We start from the raw sequence: 19,884 nt of genomic DNA, 5'->3' as shown, positions 1-19,884 counted from the left end.
CAATTTCGATCGCGTTAACCGGTTGTATACAAGTGGAGCTACAAATGATCGGCGGCCAATCAGTATCATTAATATATTTTCATAGATAGACTTTGAAATAATTATGAGATTTATTAAATAGTAACCACCGATACTTAGTCAATCTGTTCGTATAGTTTTTAAACTTTCGGTAGTTTTTTTTTTTAATATTTGATAGTGTATGCTTAAAATAAACTATTTAGTTGTATAAAAATATTCGATAGTTTAAAACGCTCATCACTACTTTGAAGATATTTATTTTTTCTAAATGAAGTTATTATATACACTGTTTTTACGTGTTAACTCTTCTAATCAACTTAATTAAATATTTCTAGCCTCCTAAAAATTTCACCATATGACTATCTAAGAGTCCCTCGAAAAAAGCCCTGAAATTACAACAGAAAATGGATAGACTATTAGTAAGACTTGGTTACCTATTTATCATACACCAGGTTAAAAGAAAATCAACAAACTACAAAGAAAATAACTTAATGTGTGAAAAAACTACAATTAACATAACAGAAAATTGCCGATTTAGAAAAGGAAATGCTAAATGCCAAAAATGCAAAACATTTAAAGATTAACATTTTTTTGAGTTAATATACATTAAGGCATTACAAATACTGGCATCTAAGTGGTTATTTGCTGGCTGCATGTTAATCTTAACAATTTCATTTTTAGCTTCAATGCGAAGCTGAGAAGGCATTAGTTTTACTATGATGTGTTTTTTTTTTTTGTGTTTGTTACCACTTTTTCTCAGATCTCACCGAACCGATTTCTTTTTTTTTTACTTAAAACTGCTATAACTTTTTCAAAAATGAACAAATCAAAATAATTTTTTTTTATAGATATTTTATATCTTTACCTATCATTTAATATATTTTTTTTATAAATTTAACTCTTTACCAGCCCACAGGGGGGATTCAAAATGACAACTTTTTCACAAAAAATTAACTTATTCAACTTAACTTTTAAAAGTGTTTCGGAAATACTAACACTTTTATATATATCTTAATTTGAAACTTATGTAATGTACTTTATTATGAAAAAAAAAATTTTTTGACTTTATTTTGTCTTCACGGTGAAAATGGCTAACGTATGCTATTTTTGTGTTAAAATTCTCGATTTAATATTTTACATTTTTAACTTTAAAATGTTTTAACTCTTTGAAAAATGTATGGATCAACATAATTTTTTTATGAGAAATAATATTTATATACTTCTTTCATTCAATATACTTTTTTTTTAAATCGGACCATTTCCTTTAATACAGGGGGGGTTTAAAACATAAAAATGCATATAGAAAGTAGAACTTTTTCAACTTAACTTTTGAAAGTGTTCCGGAAGTCTGACACTTTTATATATGTCTTAAATTAAAGCTAATGAAATATTCTTTATCATGAAAAAAAAAATTTCGGACTTTATTTTATCTTCATGGTGAAAACAGACTGTAATAAACAAAAAGATGACAAGAGTGTAGGTATGTAGGTAGTAGGGGGTAGTCTTGTAATAAACAAAATGGCTATAATAAGGTGGCGAAGGAATATTGTTAAATGTGTTTGGGGCTCGGGATGTGAAAGGGAAGAAATGTAAAGAAATGTAACACAGGTGGCCAATAAGGAAATAATAATCGTAGCAGGCGTAGTGTAAAAATGGTGGGTACCAATGGAAAGTAAAAGTGTCTATAGATACCCGGTAGTGACTACAATAAAATGAAATAGAAAGGGATCTCGGCGTATGTATGCTTGTGTAAAAACGTCTAATGTATGAATAAGATGGAATTATAAAGAAGGGTCACTACTTAGCTCCTGCACAGAAACGCGCACACTAATTTCCGGCGAGTCACAAATATCGTGTTTTTTATAAAAATATTTTAGTTTATTCTCAATGACCTATCTTGTTCTAATTGTTTATTACTAAAAAAAAAAATTCTTCAGTAAAGGATCTATTATAAACTTATTATATAAACAAATGTTTCACTTACCTCTGACTATCCTGATATTCTCTTGAGATGAATGATGTTGTTGATGTAATGATTATCGATGTATACGTTTACGCATTAATGCACGCAATTATATTTATACGGTTTATATTATTATTAACTCGCGTGTAACTACTTTTCTAGTACAATTCTATATTAAATCTACCCAATGTGAAGTCTAAGTTTATTATAACTCTGTCTTTTGTAAAAACCTTTTGTATATTTATGTAGTATAGTTCTTAACCTTGTATATGGTGTTTTACCTTAATATATTTATTATTTAATAATTTATAAAGCAAATAAATAACTTCTAAGCAACATAACTGTCCTGTGCAACAAACNGTATCCGCTAGAGGGATGTTCAGAAATTGTACATAACCACTGTAAGAGAACCAAGCACAGAGGAACCACCCGAATGGGGGGGGGAATGGACTTTTTATAGCCCGCAAAACTGGTTTAGCGATCTCTGGTGAGATTCTTGAAATATTTTTTGCTGTATTTGATTGGTTAATGTGATAGAATCTTTTACGTGGTCATTTTATGGTATGCGTAAGAGGGAGGTTAAATCTTGTGTAAGGGTATTATTTTATTACTCATCTTATCCACGGGGAAACACTGATTTGGTGATATATTTTATTAAATATAAATATTAATTATTACATGTATTAAAATGTGATACTACAAGACATAAAAGTTAATAAAAAAAATACGATTTTTGTAAAAAAATTCTTTTTTATATTATTAACTTTATAATGCTATAACTTTTTGAAAGATGTATGGATCAATGGAATTCTTTTATTTTATAGATGCATGATGTCTTAATCTATCATTTGGTATATATATTTTTCATATCTGACCCTTTACCTGCCCATAAGGGGGGATTTAAAATGACAACTCTTTCACAAAAAATTAATTTTTTCAACTTAAATTTTGAAAGTGTTCCGGAAAGTCTGACACTTTTATATATATCTTAAATTAAAGCTTATGTAATTTACTTTATTATGCAAAAAAAAAATGTCGGACTTTATTTTGTCTTCACGGTGAAAATGTCTACCGAATGCTATTATTGTGTGAAAATTCTCGATTTTATTGTTTACATTTTTAACTTTATAATGCTATAACATATTGAAAAGTGTATGTAAAGTGTATCAACATAATTTTTTTATGAGACATATTATATTTTAATAATCCCTTTTTCATTCGACATACTTTATTTTAATCAGGATATTAATAAGGAACTAGCAGTTTATGAAGCTTTTGGAATAACCCACCAATTTTTTAAAATTAAACACTATCTAAAGATTTGCATCGAAGCGTTTTTTTTTGATAGTGATTTTAATCACTGTCAGATATCATTATACTTAATCCAACTATGCCACGTCACCACTGTGCTGTGACCCCCCTGTGCTGGGTTTTTAATTATTATCATTCAAAGACATTTTTTCCTATTCATTAAACAACAATAGCTCAAGGTGGGAGTGCTCACTCTCTAGTACCTACCATTGAATCTGCCCCTGTAAGGATAAGTAAATTAAATATTGTTCAAAACGTAAATCAAATTATATTACTCAAAAAAAAAAAAATATTATGCTTGGTTGGTGTTTAGAATCCTTAATATATATCTGTGACTCAAGTTTATAAATTGTTTAAAACATGATTAGTTCAATTTATTTCAAATACAATATTTTATCACATTTTAATCAATTAGCTGCATGTGTTCCTATTAGAAAAACAAAGTTGACACCTTTACAAGGCATAAAGATAAACTTAAAAAGTGTTTAATCGGAACTCTTACTCGAACTCTTACCATGCAGTTGGTCAACGATGAATCCATTTAGAGATGCATTTTCGCTACAATCATGGGAGTTGGAATTAAAAGAATTGCTTCAGAACGATTCTGACAGATTTGTTAGACGACTGTACAATGACGTCTATAATATAACGTTGAATCGTGAACTAGCGAGTAGCGTACCCGTGTTGTATTATAGACGTCATTTGTTTAGGCCAATATCAAATTTGTTGGGTCGGCTTGAAGAACCCAACCGTCTGGGAGATTTGGTCCGTGCAAATTTTTNCGAAGAACCCAAACGTCTGGGAGATTTGGTCCGTGCAAATTTTTTTTGCTACACCTATGAGGAGGTTAAACTCTCAATGAATAGGTGGAGTAGAAATTTTGTATGGGCCAACTATAAAAAGGTCAACATCCGAATGGTAATGGACGGAAGAGCGGTGTCAACTCGCATTTTTGTTTGCAACACAACTAATAGTCAATGTGCTGAAATGATAGAGGTAATGGACCGTCCTAATGAAATCGTCACATCGCATAAAGAAATATTTAGACATGGAACCACTTTGCTTGAAATATGTAACTTTAAAAGATGTGCACACTGCCTTAAACGATTAAATATTTGGTTAAATTTTAATGACGTGCAAAATATCATACGACGTTTTGTCAAACCTATAGACAATAACGACGATAATTACTATGTAATAATGCTGTTTGATTATCTATGTTCATTAAATGAATAATATAAATATTTATATTTTAACCAACGTTAATTTTTATTATTTAATATAATTTCAACAATAAATTTTTGTACATAATAATAATAATATTGTTTACTAATAAATTTTTGTAATCTATTTATTATTTTTACATTAGTTTATAAGATGTATCTACAAATCATAAGTTTCAATGGTGTCTTCATTCCTAAAAAATAACCCTATTTAATATATATTTAATAATTATTAGCATAATTATGGTATACGTACTCTAGTTTATAATGACCGTAAGCGTAGGTAGTAATACGGTCTTCTGATATAAACCGCTTATCATCAAAACGGTTTAATGTCATTTTCATAGTCTTAATGGTGTATATTNTTATAACCCGCTTATCATCTAAACGGTTTAATGTCATTTTCATAGTCTTAATGGTGTATATTTGGTGTTGAAATTGAAAATGCATCTCTAAATGGATTCATCGTTGACCAACTGCATGGTAAGAGTTCGAGGTCACGATCAGAATAGATCCGTTCAGGATCTGATGATAAATCATCATCTAAAAATAAAAACAGCATTGTTAAGAAGTTTATTTACAAAGTTAAATATTGACATACATACCATCAGAATCCTCAATACTATCTTCAATTTCTTCTTCTTCTTCCTCATACTCATCTTCTGCCTGCAAATATTCTTCATCCAATGGGTCATAGTAATACCCGTCATCATGGACTCGCGGATGTATCTGTCCAAATTGTTCAATGAATAGCTCCTGTTCGTCTGCTTCAGCAAAATTTTCAGCTTCAGCAACAACACACTTACAAACAAAAATTGACTTGATTTGCATGTTTGAGATGTTTCAACGTACAAGCGCAATTAATACAATTGAAAATATTAAATTTTTAGAGCCGAGTATAGGGTATTTATATGAAAAACTAACGTTAATGACTCGTCATTACTATACCTGTGTATATTCTTATACCCTTATGCGCATAGTGGTACTATTAGTCTTTACTCTATCCCTTTTTTTTTTTTTTTTCAACACAATAATACTGCTCAAATTAATTATACATGAATTTTTAGGTAAATAAACAACAAACATGTTATATGTTACTTATAAGTTTTATTTTAAAAATATTATACATTATTTAATTATAGTGAAATATAACAATATTTTAAGTACTAAGAATTATTAATATACCAATGTCTTAACATAAACATTTTATAAAAACTACAATAAGTTGGATTTAAATTCATATGAAATAAACATGATGGATAAGAACTATTTGTTGTCAGTTGTGTTATACGAGGACAGCCAATATCTTCCATGTTAATGACATTTACGTGTGGCATATACTGTTGTAAAATGTNAGTCAACGGCTCTCTCATGAATGTTGTTTACAACCATCGTGCCATATGTAGCCGCTGTTGCATGAGCTTCGCTTATTGTAGGCTCCTCTTCAGCATACAAACACCGTTTCATGTCCTCGACTGTAAGATGTTTTTTCACAACGTGACCACGTATCCCTTACGCCTTGATTTTTTCTTTACCCTCCAAGTCAAAACCATAACATTTTGGTCTTAGACTAATAAACTCCAATATAGATTTCCCCGGCGCTTCGTCACTCCACAAACCAGGTACCTTTTTGTTAGCGTTTGAATAACACGGATGACTGCTCGGCAAACCTGAAGTGTCAAGTCTAGCCAATAGATCAGGATTTTTCTTTGCTACCGCGTAAAAGTCATCACCCACGATAAAGTACACTAATGAATCTAAACAATANGTAAAGTACACTAATGAATCTGAACAATAAAATCAAAAAATAAAATCATTTAATTTTTTTCAATAAAAAATATTAATTAGTCTACCTGTGTCACCGTATAACAGTCGAGCACGGTCTTTGAAATATTTCTTCATTACGTTATAATGGAAATCGTATACGAGAGTTTTACTAATTTCTAAAATTGCGAAACCTACGTATACTGGTTTACAAAAATCGATAATTTTCTTTTCCAATACAAACGCCGATAAATTTTCACTGTATGTTGTACAATGTTTGAAATTATGCTTTCTAATTAATTTAGCCGCTCGTTTAGGATTATTGACCAATTCCATTTGCGTTCTAAATTGTACACGTTCCATCATTTTACCTGTTAACAAACGAAATCGCATTAAAATTATGTTTATATATTTTTATTTAATTTTAAAACTTACCAAAAACAGCGTTGTTCATTAATTTAAAAAAGTCTTTTTCAAAATCATTTTTGGCTTTCTGTCTCATCTCCGTGTTGAGTTGTATATATTTTGATAGCCAGGCCGACTGCTTAAATTGTAACACCTTATGCACCTGTAATTTAATGACATGTTATTATTATATTTTTAAAATATAATTTTATGAATTACCTTTTCTACTTTTAATCCGTTTGCCATAGCCTGTTTTAAATTTAAATAGTGTATAACGTAGTTTTCTTTCCGATCGAAAGTAGACAACAGTTTTTTGACCCGTGAATTAGGCGGACATTTTCGTTCAGGTANGACATGTGAATTAGGTGGACATTTTCGTTCAGGTAGAAACGGCATTTCGTTGTGGGCATCATGTAACTCTTTCGGGTACGACACCGTCACTTCAAGGGCCATTCCTATAGGAGAATCCGCAGGTAACTCTTCCACAGTCTTTAAAATTTTCGTTTCGTCGTCCACGTCNGTCGCCTCCAGTTTTAAGTTGAATTTTATCGGCCCCATTTCTTTAAGACAGTCGCGTAATTTTTCAACTAAATCGTCTCTTGTTGCCGACAAAAACGATTGATACCCGACTACATTTTCAATATTTTTTTTATAAAACCATAAAATTTGACTATTTAATGATTCACCCGTTTTATGAAAACCGCTCGTCGTAATGTCCTGTAATCGTTTAGCCTTTACCCGTTTACATTTAATCGTATAGTCGGTGTTACATTGTTTGCGATGTTTAGGACTAATTTCACTGGGACCTGCCTGCATTCTCTCCGCAACATTTAAATTTTCTAAAAACAAATAATCATATATTTATTTTAGCATATAAATTTCTAATAATATATATTTTCTTTACTTACCACTTGTTGACATAGCCCTTGAATCAGCATGATTTCCTATAGAAATATTATAGTCCACACCATACTTTACGNTGAATCAGCGTGATTTCCTATAGCAATATTATAGTCCACACCATACTTTACGAGGTCTAAAATAATACACTTATATTAACACTCTACTAATATATTTTCTCTTTTCATATTACTATTTTACTGAATAATAATTGTAATACTTACGGTGAATTGTTATAACATGACGCGAGAGTGCCCATTTGTCCGAAAAACTAGATGGGTATAAATAACACTTAAATCGTATACCATCATGACTCTTTTGATGACGTACCAGTCCATGTTTGAATGCAAACACTTTTTCACACTTGTCACAAGAAAACATTTTAAAGACGTTTAACTGACACAACACTATTAATTTTACTCGAGTAATAATCCTTCTTTTATGCGGAAAAATCACATATTTTCATAGGGGGGTCAGCAAATCATAGGACACATATCCCCGTATACTAACTCTTTTCTTCACCACTTAAGTAATTTCACTTTAATATCATAATAATTAATTTTAAACTCTCGATTTCTAAATATTTGTATACAAATATATGTAATAGATTATGTGTATACATGTTTTATACAATAACGATTACACATTAATGTCTATTAACAAACGCAGTAGTGTAACTGAATAATCAAAAAAGAATTTAATAAAATATTATTTCAAACGTATAAATATTTTCTCTATAATTAAAAAATAACTCAATTCTTATTAAATATTGTACATATTTATTTATTTACTAATAAATAGCATAATAATGATCACCTTATGATGAGTTTTATCATCGCCTCCCCTTCTATGTAGGGGTAAACTGTTGATTTACTGTTTTAATACATACGTTAGTCAAGTAAGGGGGCTCTCTATGACCAAAGGCCTACACATCACATAGCTATAGTGGGGTTTTGTTGGATTAATAGCCGCCGTCGCCGCTTNTCAAAGGCATACACGTCACACAGCTAAAGTTGGGTTTCGTTGGATTAATAGCCGCCGTCGCCGCTTGATTACACCTTTCACTTTTTTGCATTCAAATATTTTCATATAATTCTAAAATTATGTAATTTTTAAAATACCTCTAATTTTCTGTAATATATCAAGATATACTATATGATGTTCCATCTACCTAGGTATACTATGCATATACCAAGGTAACATGTACCATGGTATAACGAAATGCTATCTAGGAACGAGAAACATCGACCTTTCACCATATCCCCCCGGCCGTTTACACCGCCCGTCCACCTAGGACAGGGTAAACCCACAACATGTGGGTTAGGAGGGTATGGCAATCATACTATCCCCCTCTACTTATAGCTTTTTAAAGTTGAAACGTCAAAAACTAAAAATAGCTCAAAAATTGTTTTTTTTTGTTAATTTTTGGGATTTTTTCTCATGATACTATTGTGAAACTATAATGATGTAATTGTTACATAATATCCTCATTCTAAAAATCCTAAAACCAAAATTAACTTTAAAAATAAGGATTTTCCAAATTTTTTTTTTCAAAACTACGCACATCAAAATTACGCAATACGAAATAAAAATGGGGTTTTCATAAAATTTTATATTAGTGATTAGGTAATAACAAGAAACTCAATTAATTCAAGTTGAGCAAAAAAAAAAAAAAGACCACGATGTGGTGTTTTACTTAGAATTGTTAATTCAATAAAATAAAAGTTTATACTGTATATTATGTATATCAATTAACACTTGTTGAAAACAAAAAAAAATACTATTACATTAGATATTGAAATATCAGTATTCATCTTGATACCATTTAAAATAATTGCACCTTTGCGTGTTCGTGCGCGATATTGCACAGCAGTAATACGGTCTGTCCTTATTACTTCCTGAACTAGTAATGCATAATGATGCTTGGGTATGACAATTACAGTTGTGGTTATCTTCAGCCATGTATTTAAAGTACCGACAACGCGTTGGATCAGTATAATCTTTACGACACGCGACAAATTGCGTGTTACTCGATTCTAAATAACTATTAGGTTTATCCCGAATATTTACACTTAAACCACAATGACATTTGTACAAATTTCCATCATACATCCATCGGTTCATAGTGAGAAAAAATAACTTAAATAGAAAAAGAATTAAGCTGTAATCTATTGGTAAACTACTAAGATTAGACTATAGATTACATCGTTTATTTGTCAATGTTATAGAAACAGTGCATCATGATGTTTGTTACCAACTGTCAAATATAAAAACGTATTATCATAATTTAAATTATGCGAAAAATTGTATAAATAGTTAGAATTGAAACTGATACTGTGTGTATAATAAGTATCAGCAATACCATTTCAGCAACAGTTTGAATTGAGCGGCGCGTCGTAAATTTTTTTATTTAAGTAACTACACACATATAAATATTTTTTTTAGTATAATTAAATAAATAAAATTTGATTACTAAATCATCGAGAATACTTTTTCTAATGAATTAATGCAAAAAAACAAAAAGAACAGAAGTATATAACAAAATTTGTCAATGATGGTTGAAAACTTTGAAAGCTCATAACTTTTAAACTGGACTTTGCCGACAAATTTTTTTTATATATTCTTAGTCAGTATAAAAAACTGAATCAATTAAAAAAAAAAAATTTGAAAAAACTCGATGGGGTGGTAAAATGCATTTAAGCCCATGGTTGTAACGGGTAACGGGAAATCCGGGTTCGATTCCGGAGAGGGAGTCTGAGAAACGGCTACCACATCTAAGAAAAGCAGCAGGCACGTAAATTACCCACTCCCGGAACATGGTGGTAGTGACGAAAAATGACGATACTGGATTCATCATTTGTAATCGGAATGAATGAGTTCTATATCTCTAAATAAGAATAAAGTGTGTTAATATATATTTTTAATAGTAATTAGAATATATATATATACATGTAAAGCGACTTAAGTACGTAAACGTATCATGCATTAGGTATAGCCGTGTTTTGTGGGCGGGAGGGTCGGACTAACGTTATACCTGAGGTATAAACGGCGGTAGGAATATATCTTAAATTAAAGCTTATGTAATATACTTTATCATGAAAAAAAAAAAATTCGGACTTTATTTTATCTTTACAGCGAAAATGGCTACCAAATGCTATTTTTGTGTGAAAATTTTCGATTTTGTATTTTACATTTTTAACTTTATTATTCTATAACTACTTATATTAGTTATATTATCAATTATGTTATCAGAATTATATTATCTTCTTTTTTTTCATTCTTAACCGATCCCAAAGTTGAGCTCACGTATATAATAATTTTTAGACTTCTATATTTAACTTTATGTGCAATGTAAAATTAAAAAAATGAAAACTTAAAATAATTTCTAGAATAGCCAATTTTTAATTATTGGAAATTGTGTAGATATGTTTAATTTATTATTTTACTATAATGTTTAGTGCCACATTTTTTTTTAAATTTAGAAGAAATAAAATTTATAAAACAATTTTTTGCTTGTTAAAAAATTCATGTTATCTTCATTCAACTTCTGTTATTAGAAGTCAATATAATTCTAAAGGACCTCCCTGGCGTATATTATTTTTTGGGAATGATGATTTTTCTGCCAAAAGCCTTCAATTATTGTCTGCTAAAATGTAATCATCCTTTAATATTTTTATCATAAAATTTTATTATGTTTCAGTAATAATATTGTGTTNCCTTTAATATTTTTACCATAAAATTTTATTATGTTTCAGTAATAATATTGTGTTCTATATAGGAAAACACAAACTATCATTTCTAAGTTAGATGTAGTGACAACTTCAAAAGGGCGAGGAATTAATATTAGAAATATAGCTAAAGAAGAAAAATTAGTTACATTAGAGTGGCCTGTGAGTAAAGTACAATTAGAAAAACAATATGATATTGGGGTTGTTGTGTCATTTGGTCGTTTAATACCTGAAGACATAATTAACACATACTGAACCCAACGCCGATTGAAAATTTAATTAAATTTCCTTAATAATTAATTAAACATAATAAATATTAATTATGTTTTAAAACATAATTAATTTTAAGTAATTGACAATAGCTTTATTTAATGAATATATTAATACGGTTTGTAACATTATATTAATTACATTTTATATTCAAAATAAGACATCTTATTAAAGAAATTTAATAATTATTGGCCAATTTTAAAACATTTTTTGTTATATTAATTGGCTTAAATAAAAAGTAAACAAGACTTTTTTTGCTTAAATAAGAGCAATATTGTCATTTAAATTGACACCGTCTGGTGATTTTATGCTTAAGTTTTTTTCCGTAATAAATTAGTCAGCATATATATTTAAAAATCTTTAAATCTTATATTTTTCTCTAAGTATAACTTAAAAATTTCAATTTTTGAGTGCATACATTATTAATAAAAATGGATTTAGATTTGTTATTCGTGATAACAACGTTGGTAATATATTTTATAATTCCGATTCAAGTAATCAAAGATATTATGTTTATTGTCCTGGCAGTTGTGTCGCTGCAGACATTTTTGGAAATGAAACTTTCTAAGAAGAAAAATACTTTAACTAAAACAGTAGAACCTATAACGAAAACTCGCACGGATTTGACTACACATCCTATTAATTTGGAGTTACCTACTATGACAAATAATTCAATTTTAGAACAATCACCTAGCGAAGATAAAATTAAGCTAACTCCGATTATCGAAAGCGAAAAAGAGCCCTCTAAAACTTCTATAAAGAAAATTACAATAAATGATAATTCATTGAACATGGACAAAACATCGTCAAAAAATAATCTTTCAACTCTACCTTCTAAAATATTTTCAGATAATAATATGAAAACACATTACACTAACATTTCATTATTGAATAACGAAATTGAATCTGTTAAAAAATTAAACTCAGAAATTATTACACAAATTGAAAAACAACCCACCAACACATCTACAGACACTTCCGTATTAGTTAATAATTATTTTAACACGAACATGTCACAGTCTCCAAACAATTTTCAAACTCAACCGTCTAAAATATTTTCGAGAAATATTAAAGAATTATCTCCTGAAAACAACACTACTATATTACTGTCAAAAAGGTATTTTGAAAATGAATCTAACAAAAATTCAGATACCATAACTAAGACATCGTATAATTTTTCTACTGTATCTAATTCAGCCACTAAAGTGAGTAATATTCACTAAGTATTTAAACAATTAATATGCATTATGTTTCCTGAAACAATATGCATTTTTCCTCCAACAACTAATTGCTGTTGTTACATTATAAATAGTTGTTTGATAATTTCATTCTAATTAATTTTTTAGCAAGGAATTCTTAAAAAAATTGAAAATTATGATAATAATTCAGCAAAAAATATAGCCAATATTAGATTAAAAGATACATATCAAGAGATGTCTGTACGATTTCATAAAAATACTGAAGTGAAACACTTTAAGTATGTTTTAAATTGAAAAAAAATTAATTATTATTTTCATATAATAAAAATTGATCACTTGTTGCTAATAATATTTTAAATTAGAAATATAAAAAATATCAATTTAGAGCTAAAAAATATTTAACTCGGAAAGCCTCAAAAATACTAATAGAGGTATATAAGCATGTTTTTTCAATCGGCGTTGGGTTCAGTATGTGTTAAGCATTAGTAATGATAATATTTTTTCAGAAATACATATTCGCATTTTTTTAGTAATTTTTATGGCTTTTTAAGTTAAATATTTTTAATAATTTTAGTTTTAAATAATATTTTCAATTTTTAAATTTTAGTTTAAACTATTTGATTAATATTTGTATATCGATTAGTAATAAGACCAAATCAAATTTTTGTTATTAAACCCAATTTTTAAAAATCTTTTCAATGTAGGAGACATTCAAAATATTTTGTAAGTTATTCTTTTTGTAATTTCAAATTTACGGCATTAAAGAAAAGAAATACTTTATGTTATAATTTAGTTAAAGATCTAATTTTTATTTTATTTTTTAGCTGTAATTTGAGTTTAACAAAACAAGTAAAAAAATATCAATGGCGTCGCCAAAATTATAATTTGACGAAGTATTAAATAAACTTATAGCCAAAATGAAGTAATTAAGCAATTACATTAAATCAATAAAAATTTGCTGTATTTTTTGATATTAATTTCTTATTGTTTTAAAAGTATCTTTTTATTTTTATCCTTTTTTAGAATGTCCAATTTTGTTTTATATAATAAACACATATGATACAGGAAAACTATTTTTTATTAATAATTTAAAATCTTGGTAAAGTTAAGTAATTTATTATTTCAAATTAGATAATTCTAATTATTTATTTTTAAATTAAAAATGTATCATATAAATTCAATTAAACATTTATAAAACATGGACAATTTTTTTACAGTTATTTTAAAAAAAAAATGTCGAGACTAAATCAATTGTTTATTTATAATTAATAAATACAAGTAGCGTAGAAAAATTTGTAACCTAAGCTAATGAATTTATTTTTTTTGGGAGTAAACAACTACTTAGTGGTATTTTAGTTTTCATATTTCTTATATTTTTGGACCAATGCTACACCTATTTTGACAAATATTCTATCAAACCAAAAGTCTACAGAGATATCCACACAAATACGACTGTTGAAACCGAAGAAAACATTTTTGAGAATAATACATCCGACAATACCATTGAAACTAACCTAATAGTTTATAGATTTATAAGTATAATATAGAAATAAATAAATATTTTAGTTTTTTTAACCCCCCTGTATAAGGGGAAATGGTTTGATTTTTTAAAAAAAGTGTATATCAGTTGAAAAAAATAAATTAAGTACTTATAAAAAAATATCGTATTAATCCATTTATTTTTAAAAAAGTTATAGAAATATAAAATTCAAAAAAATAAATATGAAATTAATATTTTCAACACAAAAAAAAACTATAGATGTATATGCACAATTGAAACATTTAAATTTTACACAAGGTATTGGGAATATTTTTACTAACAATGATAATATATTACTTTAATAATATCTGGTCCAGTAAAAAAGTTAAAATCATAATTTTTTAGCGGATTTTACTCATTTAGGTGAAATGNTCAAAAGTTAAAATCATAATTTTTTAGCGGACTTTACTCATTTAAGTGAAATGAGAAAAATATATTTAATTATTTAGGGTATTGTCTTTAACAATGTCCCGTGAGAGCTAAGAAAAAGTAGTAACAGACCATAAAAAGAAATAAAATAATCTATCATGATAAAATTAATACCTTCTTGGCTTCTCATCAAAGCTATAAAAAGTGATTTAATCACAATTTTATGATTAATTTAAACAAATTATTAGATCTTTAATGATTACATTTTAATTACGAAATAATTCTCTACATTCTTAACATTTTTTAGAAACTTTAAAGAAATAATACACCACATTGGTTAACATACAAACAGGAACAATTGTGTATAATAAGTACAAATAATTAGTACTTAAATATAACAATAATTTTATTTACTTAAAAAATTTCTAACAATATAAAAAATCATCTACAATAAAATATCNTTTACTTCAAAAAATTTCTAACAATATAAAAAATCATCTACAATAAAATATCTTTTGAAATTTTTTTTTAATAAGTTTCTTAATCTAGTAATTCAGTCAAATTTTCGTTCCTTTTCAGGTTTTTTACATACAAATACGCTATAAAAATCATAACCAATTGAAAAATGTATGTATTAGTACAAATTTTTTTTTTCTAAATACATTATAATTACATCTTTCATTTGACATACTTTTTATTAAAATTGGACAATTTCCCCATATANCTTTATTAAAATTGGACAATTTACCCACATATAAGGGGCGTTAAAAACTTGAAACATTGTATAAAAAATAGAACTTTTTCAACTTAACTTTTGAAAGTGTTTGTGAAATACTGCGTCCTTTAAACATATATAAAATTAAAGCTTATTTTATGTACTATAAAATGAAAAAAAAAAAATTTGTCCCGACGACCTATCTTCTATGCGCAAATGGCTACCATATTCAAAATTATGCTATTTTTCTATTAAAAATCTAGGTTTTGTATTTTATTTTATTTTAAAATATCTTATTAGGAGAATATATTGACTTTCATGAATATTATATAATTTATAAGGGGATTACATTGATTTATATATTATATCAATCTAAATGACATAGTATAAAAAATTAATCATATTTAAATTTTTTTGTTTCTTTGAAGTCGAGAAAAATAACTTTAAAACTTGAACTAGCTAAATTTCCATTTTTATTAATTGACGAATGAGACGTACGGTTTTTGAGACGGTAACACTTGGGTTTTTCACGACACTGAATTTTTTTTTAATTCTTTTTGAGTTAAAAAAAAATGTTCAACTCATTTGATTATTATCTCATTTAGATTCAATAACTTCAATAAATATCAAGGATTCCATTTCTGTAGTCTCCTCTCGTGAGAAGAAATTCATATTAATATTATTTTATTATGTGGTTTTTTTTTTTGTAGCTATCATTTATTTTCTCAGCTCTCATTTGACCTACTATTTTGACAAATTTTATTTTTTTAAATAAAATACTATCTACAGATTTGCATCGAAGCGTTTTTCATGATAGTGATTTTAATCACTGTCAGATATCATCTATACTGAACCCAACTATGCCACGACCCCACTGTGCCGCCACCCCACTGTGCTATCGTTTTATTTTATTATATTTAATTTGACAATTTTTTACACCTATAACTAGCGGTATTATATTTAAAGTCGCACCCCAACAACCAGCACCCACGAGCCGCCACTGATAACAATAATACAGTAAGATTAATGACTAAGACGTATATATGAATGCGGGCGGATTCAGATTCGGAATACACAATAAGGCCACGTGTGTGACGGATTGAAGTTACAGGTAAACTGGTTTACATAGTTGCCGACGTGTGCTTAATCCCCTGACCTGTCCTGTCTACCGACCGCCGGACAAGACAAAAATAATATTGTATAAAGTGCTAATTGTATGTTTACAGTTGAGTCAGAGCTCATCAGTAAACTTGGATACATCCTTAAGCATTTCAAGTGTGCGACGGCAAAAAGCTGATAATTACCACTCGATAACGTGCTAATAAATCATAACGATAAAAATAGTGAGCTATTTCAGGCCGTGTCATGATATCGCAACAACAAAATGTTATTTATTTATTTACGCTCAAGTTAAAACCATACATCGTAACACGTCAATATTATATTGTTATGCAAAAAAAAAAAAATGCACTAGTGCGATTTATATATTGATTAATATATTTAAAAATACTTTCATAAATAGTGTACAAAAGTTATTAAAAGTATAACTGGAAAGGTGACCTATAAAAAAAAGAAAAGTCGAAGTTCACGTAGACACCTTGTGCGAATATTTTAAATAAGACCTTAATTAAGTCGGAGTAAAAATGTACAAAATGCATGACAAATATAATATTACATATACATATTATGTTAGTTTTATCACATTATTTATAGTTTAGATTTACATTTTTAATTAAATAATTTATTAAGCTAATAGTATTTATATTTTTTTGATTCAATCATTTAATAATAACTCATGCATAAGTAATGTCAAATTTTTTGAAATCTAAATTTTTACTTTCGCAAAAGAATCTATTGAAAATTTTTTTATTAGAGAAATTGTAAGAATAAGGTATAACTTTTTGATAGCGAAATTGTATACTTAAAAATTACCATAAATAAATAATAACTTTTCCTGCAAATCTGAATCTAAATTAGTTACAAAAATATTTTTTCTGTTTGCATAAAATAACATCATAGAGCTAAGGTTGTTTTCAAATTCATAAGAAAGTTTTAGCTTCGATGCAAAGCTGAGAAGGTATTGGTTTTACTATGATGTGTTTTTTTTTTTTTTTTTTTAGTCTGTATACGCTCAATCTCAGCTCTCACTGAACCGATTTTGATGAAAAATATGTCAAAAGATCACAAATCGTATCTAGTTGAAGACATTACCCTCAAAAATTGAAAAAAAATTCCTTCTTTCCCCGTAAACGGGGGAAACCTCCAAAAAAATTACAAATTTAAAAATCGCTAATTTTCGAATTTTTTTCAATTTTTTTTACTAAAATGTGCCGTAACTTTTTCATAAATGAACATATCAATATAATTTTTTTTTAATAGATGTTTGATGTCTTTACCTATCATTTGATATTTTTTTTTTGTAAATCTGACCCTTTATCTGCCCACAGGGGGGGATTTAAAATGACAACTTTTTCACAAAAAATTAACTTTTTCAACTTAACTTTTGAAAATGTTCCGGAAGGTCTGACACTTTTATATATATCTTAAATTAAAGCTAATGTAATGTACTTTAATTTGAAAAAAAAAAATTTGACCTCTGGACTTGTCTTCATGGTGAAAACGGCTACCGAATGCTATTTTTGTGTGAAAATTTTCGATTTTATAATTTACATTTTTTACTTTAAAGTGCTATAACTTTTTAAAAAATGTATGGATCAATACAATTTTTTCATGAGAAGTAGTATTTATATACATCTTTCATTGGATATACTTTTTTTTTAAATCAGACTATTTCCCTATATATGGGGGGGCTTCAAATATAAAAAATGCATATAGAAAGTAGAACTTTTTCAACTTAACTTTTGAAAGTGTTCCGGAAGGTCTGACACTTTTATATGAATATTAAATTAAAGCTAATGTAATATACTTTAATTTAAAAAAAAAAAATTGACCTGGACTTGTTTTCACGGCGAAAATGGCTATTGAATGCTATTTTCGTGTGAAAATTCTCGATTTTATTTTTTATATTATATTTAACTTTATAATGCTATAACTTATTGAAAAGTGTATGGATCAACACAATTTTTTTATGAGAAATAATATTTTTTAATAATCCTTTTTCATTCGACATACTTTATCTTAATCAGGATATTAATGTCACTCGATAGAAAAATATAAGATATAATAAAAAAAATGATAGAAAAATATAATGATCTTTATTTATTAACATAAGAATTATCTTAATTAATTGTCATATTCTTTAATATTAATAATGCCACAAGTACTGGTAGTTATAAATGATAGGTGGGATGGAGCACCTTATGTGTCTATTCAGAGCAGTATGTTGACTATATATACTATAATATGTATATGAATCTCTAACTTGTCCTCTGGCAAAGACGCGTATCTATAATCTAATTCTACCATTAGCTTCGTACAAAAATTACTGATTTAATTTATATAATATATAGAATTCAGCTTATAAATTCTATATTACATTGTTAATTTAATCACAGCATCTAATATTGGTATTATGTGCAACGAATTTCATATTAAAGTAACTTATTAGTATCAAAAATACATTATATTTTCAATATATGTACTATATGTCACATACTATACTTGTGAAATATAATTTTTATATTTTCAGAATTATTTTAAAAAGTAGTAGATATGCATTTGATATATTATTAAAAAATTATTGCTAGCAAAATATGTTATTGAGAATAATATATTTTCAATGAATTGTATAATTTCTATTTTTAAACAGTAAATAAAATATGTCGAATTTCTGAAATACATTAGAAAATAAATAAAATAATAAAACTCAATATAAATATAATGTAATTTTAGAAATCCTCTTATAACTTTAAAATAAAATATCATAGACTTTTGTGCTTCATTTATTAATAGTCAAAACATTCTGAAAATCTTATTCTTTACCCATTATAAAATAGCCTGTAAAAATAAAAAAAATATCTATACTTTTCATATTTAATTGGTTTTAGTTTTAATTGACTTGGTAATTTTAGANCATTGGTTTTAGTTTTAATTGACTTGGTAATTTTAGAAATGACATAAGTTATAAAATAAAACTTTTAAACATTTAAAAATAAAAATTTAACAAGTAAGTGACATACATGTCACTTTCTTAAATCTAAAATTGATACGATATAGGGAGAGAATGAGTACGGTCGGAAAATGTATAAAGCAACATCACTCTTCACATCCAGCAATACTTTAGATTTTATTGGATGAATACATTTTTTTTTTAGAATGAATAAATAAAAAAATTAACAATATTATAGTTTGAATAATTTGTATGAATGAACGAGGAATAGTTGGGATAAGTATAGATGATATCTAACAGTAATAAACATCACCATGTGATCTAATTAAAAGAATGGTTTTTCGAAAACAACTTTTGGATTAGTATTTCAGAAGTTATTAACACTTATATGCTTAGGTAGGAGGAGTATG

At 27.3% G+C, this 19,884-nt stretch overlaps 4 protein-coding genes across 6 annotated transcripts in view; 3 read left to right on the top strand and 1 right to left on the bottom strand.

The window, feature by feature from the left end:
• Positions 1–4,095: 4,095 nt before the first annotated feature.
• Positions 4,096–7,195, bottom strand: LOC126910071 (uncharacterized). Of its 3 annotated transcripts, none has more exons than XM_050692474.1 (6): positions 7,068–7,195; positions 6,904–7,031; positions 6,715–6,847; positions 6,369–6,650; positions 6,290–6,302; positions 4,096–4,377 (listed from the first exon to the last, which is right to left on the bottom strand). In XM_050692474.1, the coding sequence occupies exons 1-6, from the start codon at positions 7,135–7,137 to the stop codon at positions 4,371–4,373; spliced, it is 633 nt and encodes a 210-aa protein (XP_050548431.1). In that variant the 5' UTR covers positions 7,138–7,195; the 3' UTR covers positions 4,096–4,370. The 3 variants fall into 3 exon arrangements, with proteins under 3 accessions (XP_050548431.1, XP_050548438.1, XP_050548424.1); XM_050692481.1 differs by lacking the exon at positions 6,290–6,302 and adding an exon at positions 6,260–6,272; XM_050692467.1 differs by lacking the exons at positions 4,096–4,377; positions 6,290–6,302 and adding an exon at positions 5,940–6,272.
• Positions 7,196–10,922: 3,727 nt separating this feature from the next.
• Positions 10,923–11,707, top strand: LOC126910159 (methionyl-tRNA formyltransferase, mitochondrial-like). The gene is made up of 2 exons (XM_050692541.1): positions 10,923–11,237; positions 11,363–11,707. Exons 1-2 carry the CDS (start codon positions 11,035–11,037, stop codon positions 11,565–11,567), a joined length of 408 nt encoding a protein of 135 aa, XP_050548498.1. The 5' UTR covers positions 10,923–11,034; the 3' UTR covers positions 11,568–11,707.
• Positions 11,708–12,118: 411 nt separating this feature from the next.
• LOC126910136 (uncharacterized) lies at positions 12,119–13,733 on the top strand. The gene is made up of 4 exons (XM_050692525.1): positions 12,119–12,374; positions 12,723–12,787; positions 12,929–13,059; positions 13,606–13,733. The coding sequence occupies exons 1-4, from the start codon at positions 12,137–12,139 to the stop codon at positions 13,679–13,681; spliced, it is 510 nt and encodes a 169-aa protein (XP_050548482.1). The 5' UTR covers positions 12,119–12,136; the 3' UTR covers positions 13,682–13,733.
• A 4,943-nt stretch (positions 13,734–18,676) lies between these two features.
• The window catches only part of LOC126896638 (uncharacterized), a 4,429-nt gene continuing 3,221 nt past the window's right edge, over positions 18,677–19,884 (top strand). Inside the window, exon 1 of the mRNA XM_050669585.1 lies at positions 18,677–18,743. Coding sequence (XP_050525542.1) covers positions 18,677–18,743 — 67 coding nt within the window. The remainder of the gene's footprint in view (positions 18,744–19,884) is intronic.

This window comes from Daktulosphaira vitifoliae, unplaced genomic scaffold (genome assembly GCF_025091365.1).
Source record: "Daktulosphaira vitifoliae isolate Bord-2020 unplaced genomic scaffold, ASM2509136v1 Scaffold_1, whole genome shotgun sequence".
NCBI classification, from domain to species: domain Eukaryota; kingdom Metazoa; phylum Arthropoda; class Insecta; order Hemiptera; family Phylloxeridae; genus Daktulosphaira; species Daktulosphaira vitifoliae.
The sequence above is the reverse complement of the archived record's forward strand: the minus strand, read 5'-3'. Positions and strand labels throughout refer to the sequence as shown.

What these genes read in the sequence shown, in the direction of transcription:
- LOC126910071 (XM_050692467.1), bottom strand. Translation starts at nt 7,137, where the DNA reads ATGGCCCTTGAAGTGACGGTGTCGTACCCGAAAGAGTTACATGATGCC. An exon ending in ACGGATTAAAAGTAGAAAAG is followed by an intron (nt 6,848 to 6,903) that starts GTAATTCATAAA and finishes ATTAAATTACAG; the next exon opens with GTGCATAAGGTGTTACAATT. An exon ending in AATGAACAACGCTGTTTTTG is followed by an intron (nt 6,651 to 6,714) that starts GTAAGTTTTAAA and finishes GTTTGTTAACAG; the next exon opens with GTAAAATGATGGAACGTGTA.
- LOC126910159 (XM_050692541.1), top strand. Translation starts at nt 11,035, where the DNA reads ATGTTTAGTGCCACATTTTTTTTTAAATTTAGAAGAAATAAAATTTAT. An exon ending in CAATTATTGTCTGCTAAAAT is followed by an intron (nt 11,238 to 11,362) that starts GTAATCATCCTT and finishes TGTTCTATATAG; the next exon opens with GAAAACACAAACTATCATTT.
- LOC126910136 (XM_050692525.1), top strand. Translation starts at nt 12,137, where the DNA reads ATGAAACTTTCTAAGAAGAAAAATACTTTAACTAAAACAGTAGAACCT. An exon ending in TATCTAATTCAGCCACTAAA is followed by an intron (nt 12,788 to 12,928) that starts GTGAGTAATATT and finishes TTAATTTTTTAG; the next exon opens with CAAGGAATTCTTAAAAAAAT. An exon ending in ACTGAAGTGAAACACTTTAA is followed by an intron (nt 13,060 to 13,605) that starts GTATGTTTTAAA and finishes TTTATTTTTTAG; the next exon opens with CTGTAATTTGAGTTTAACAA.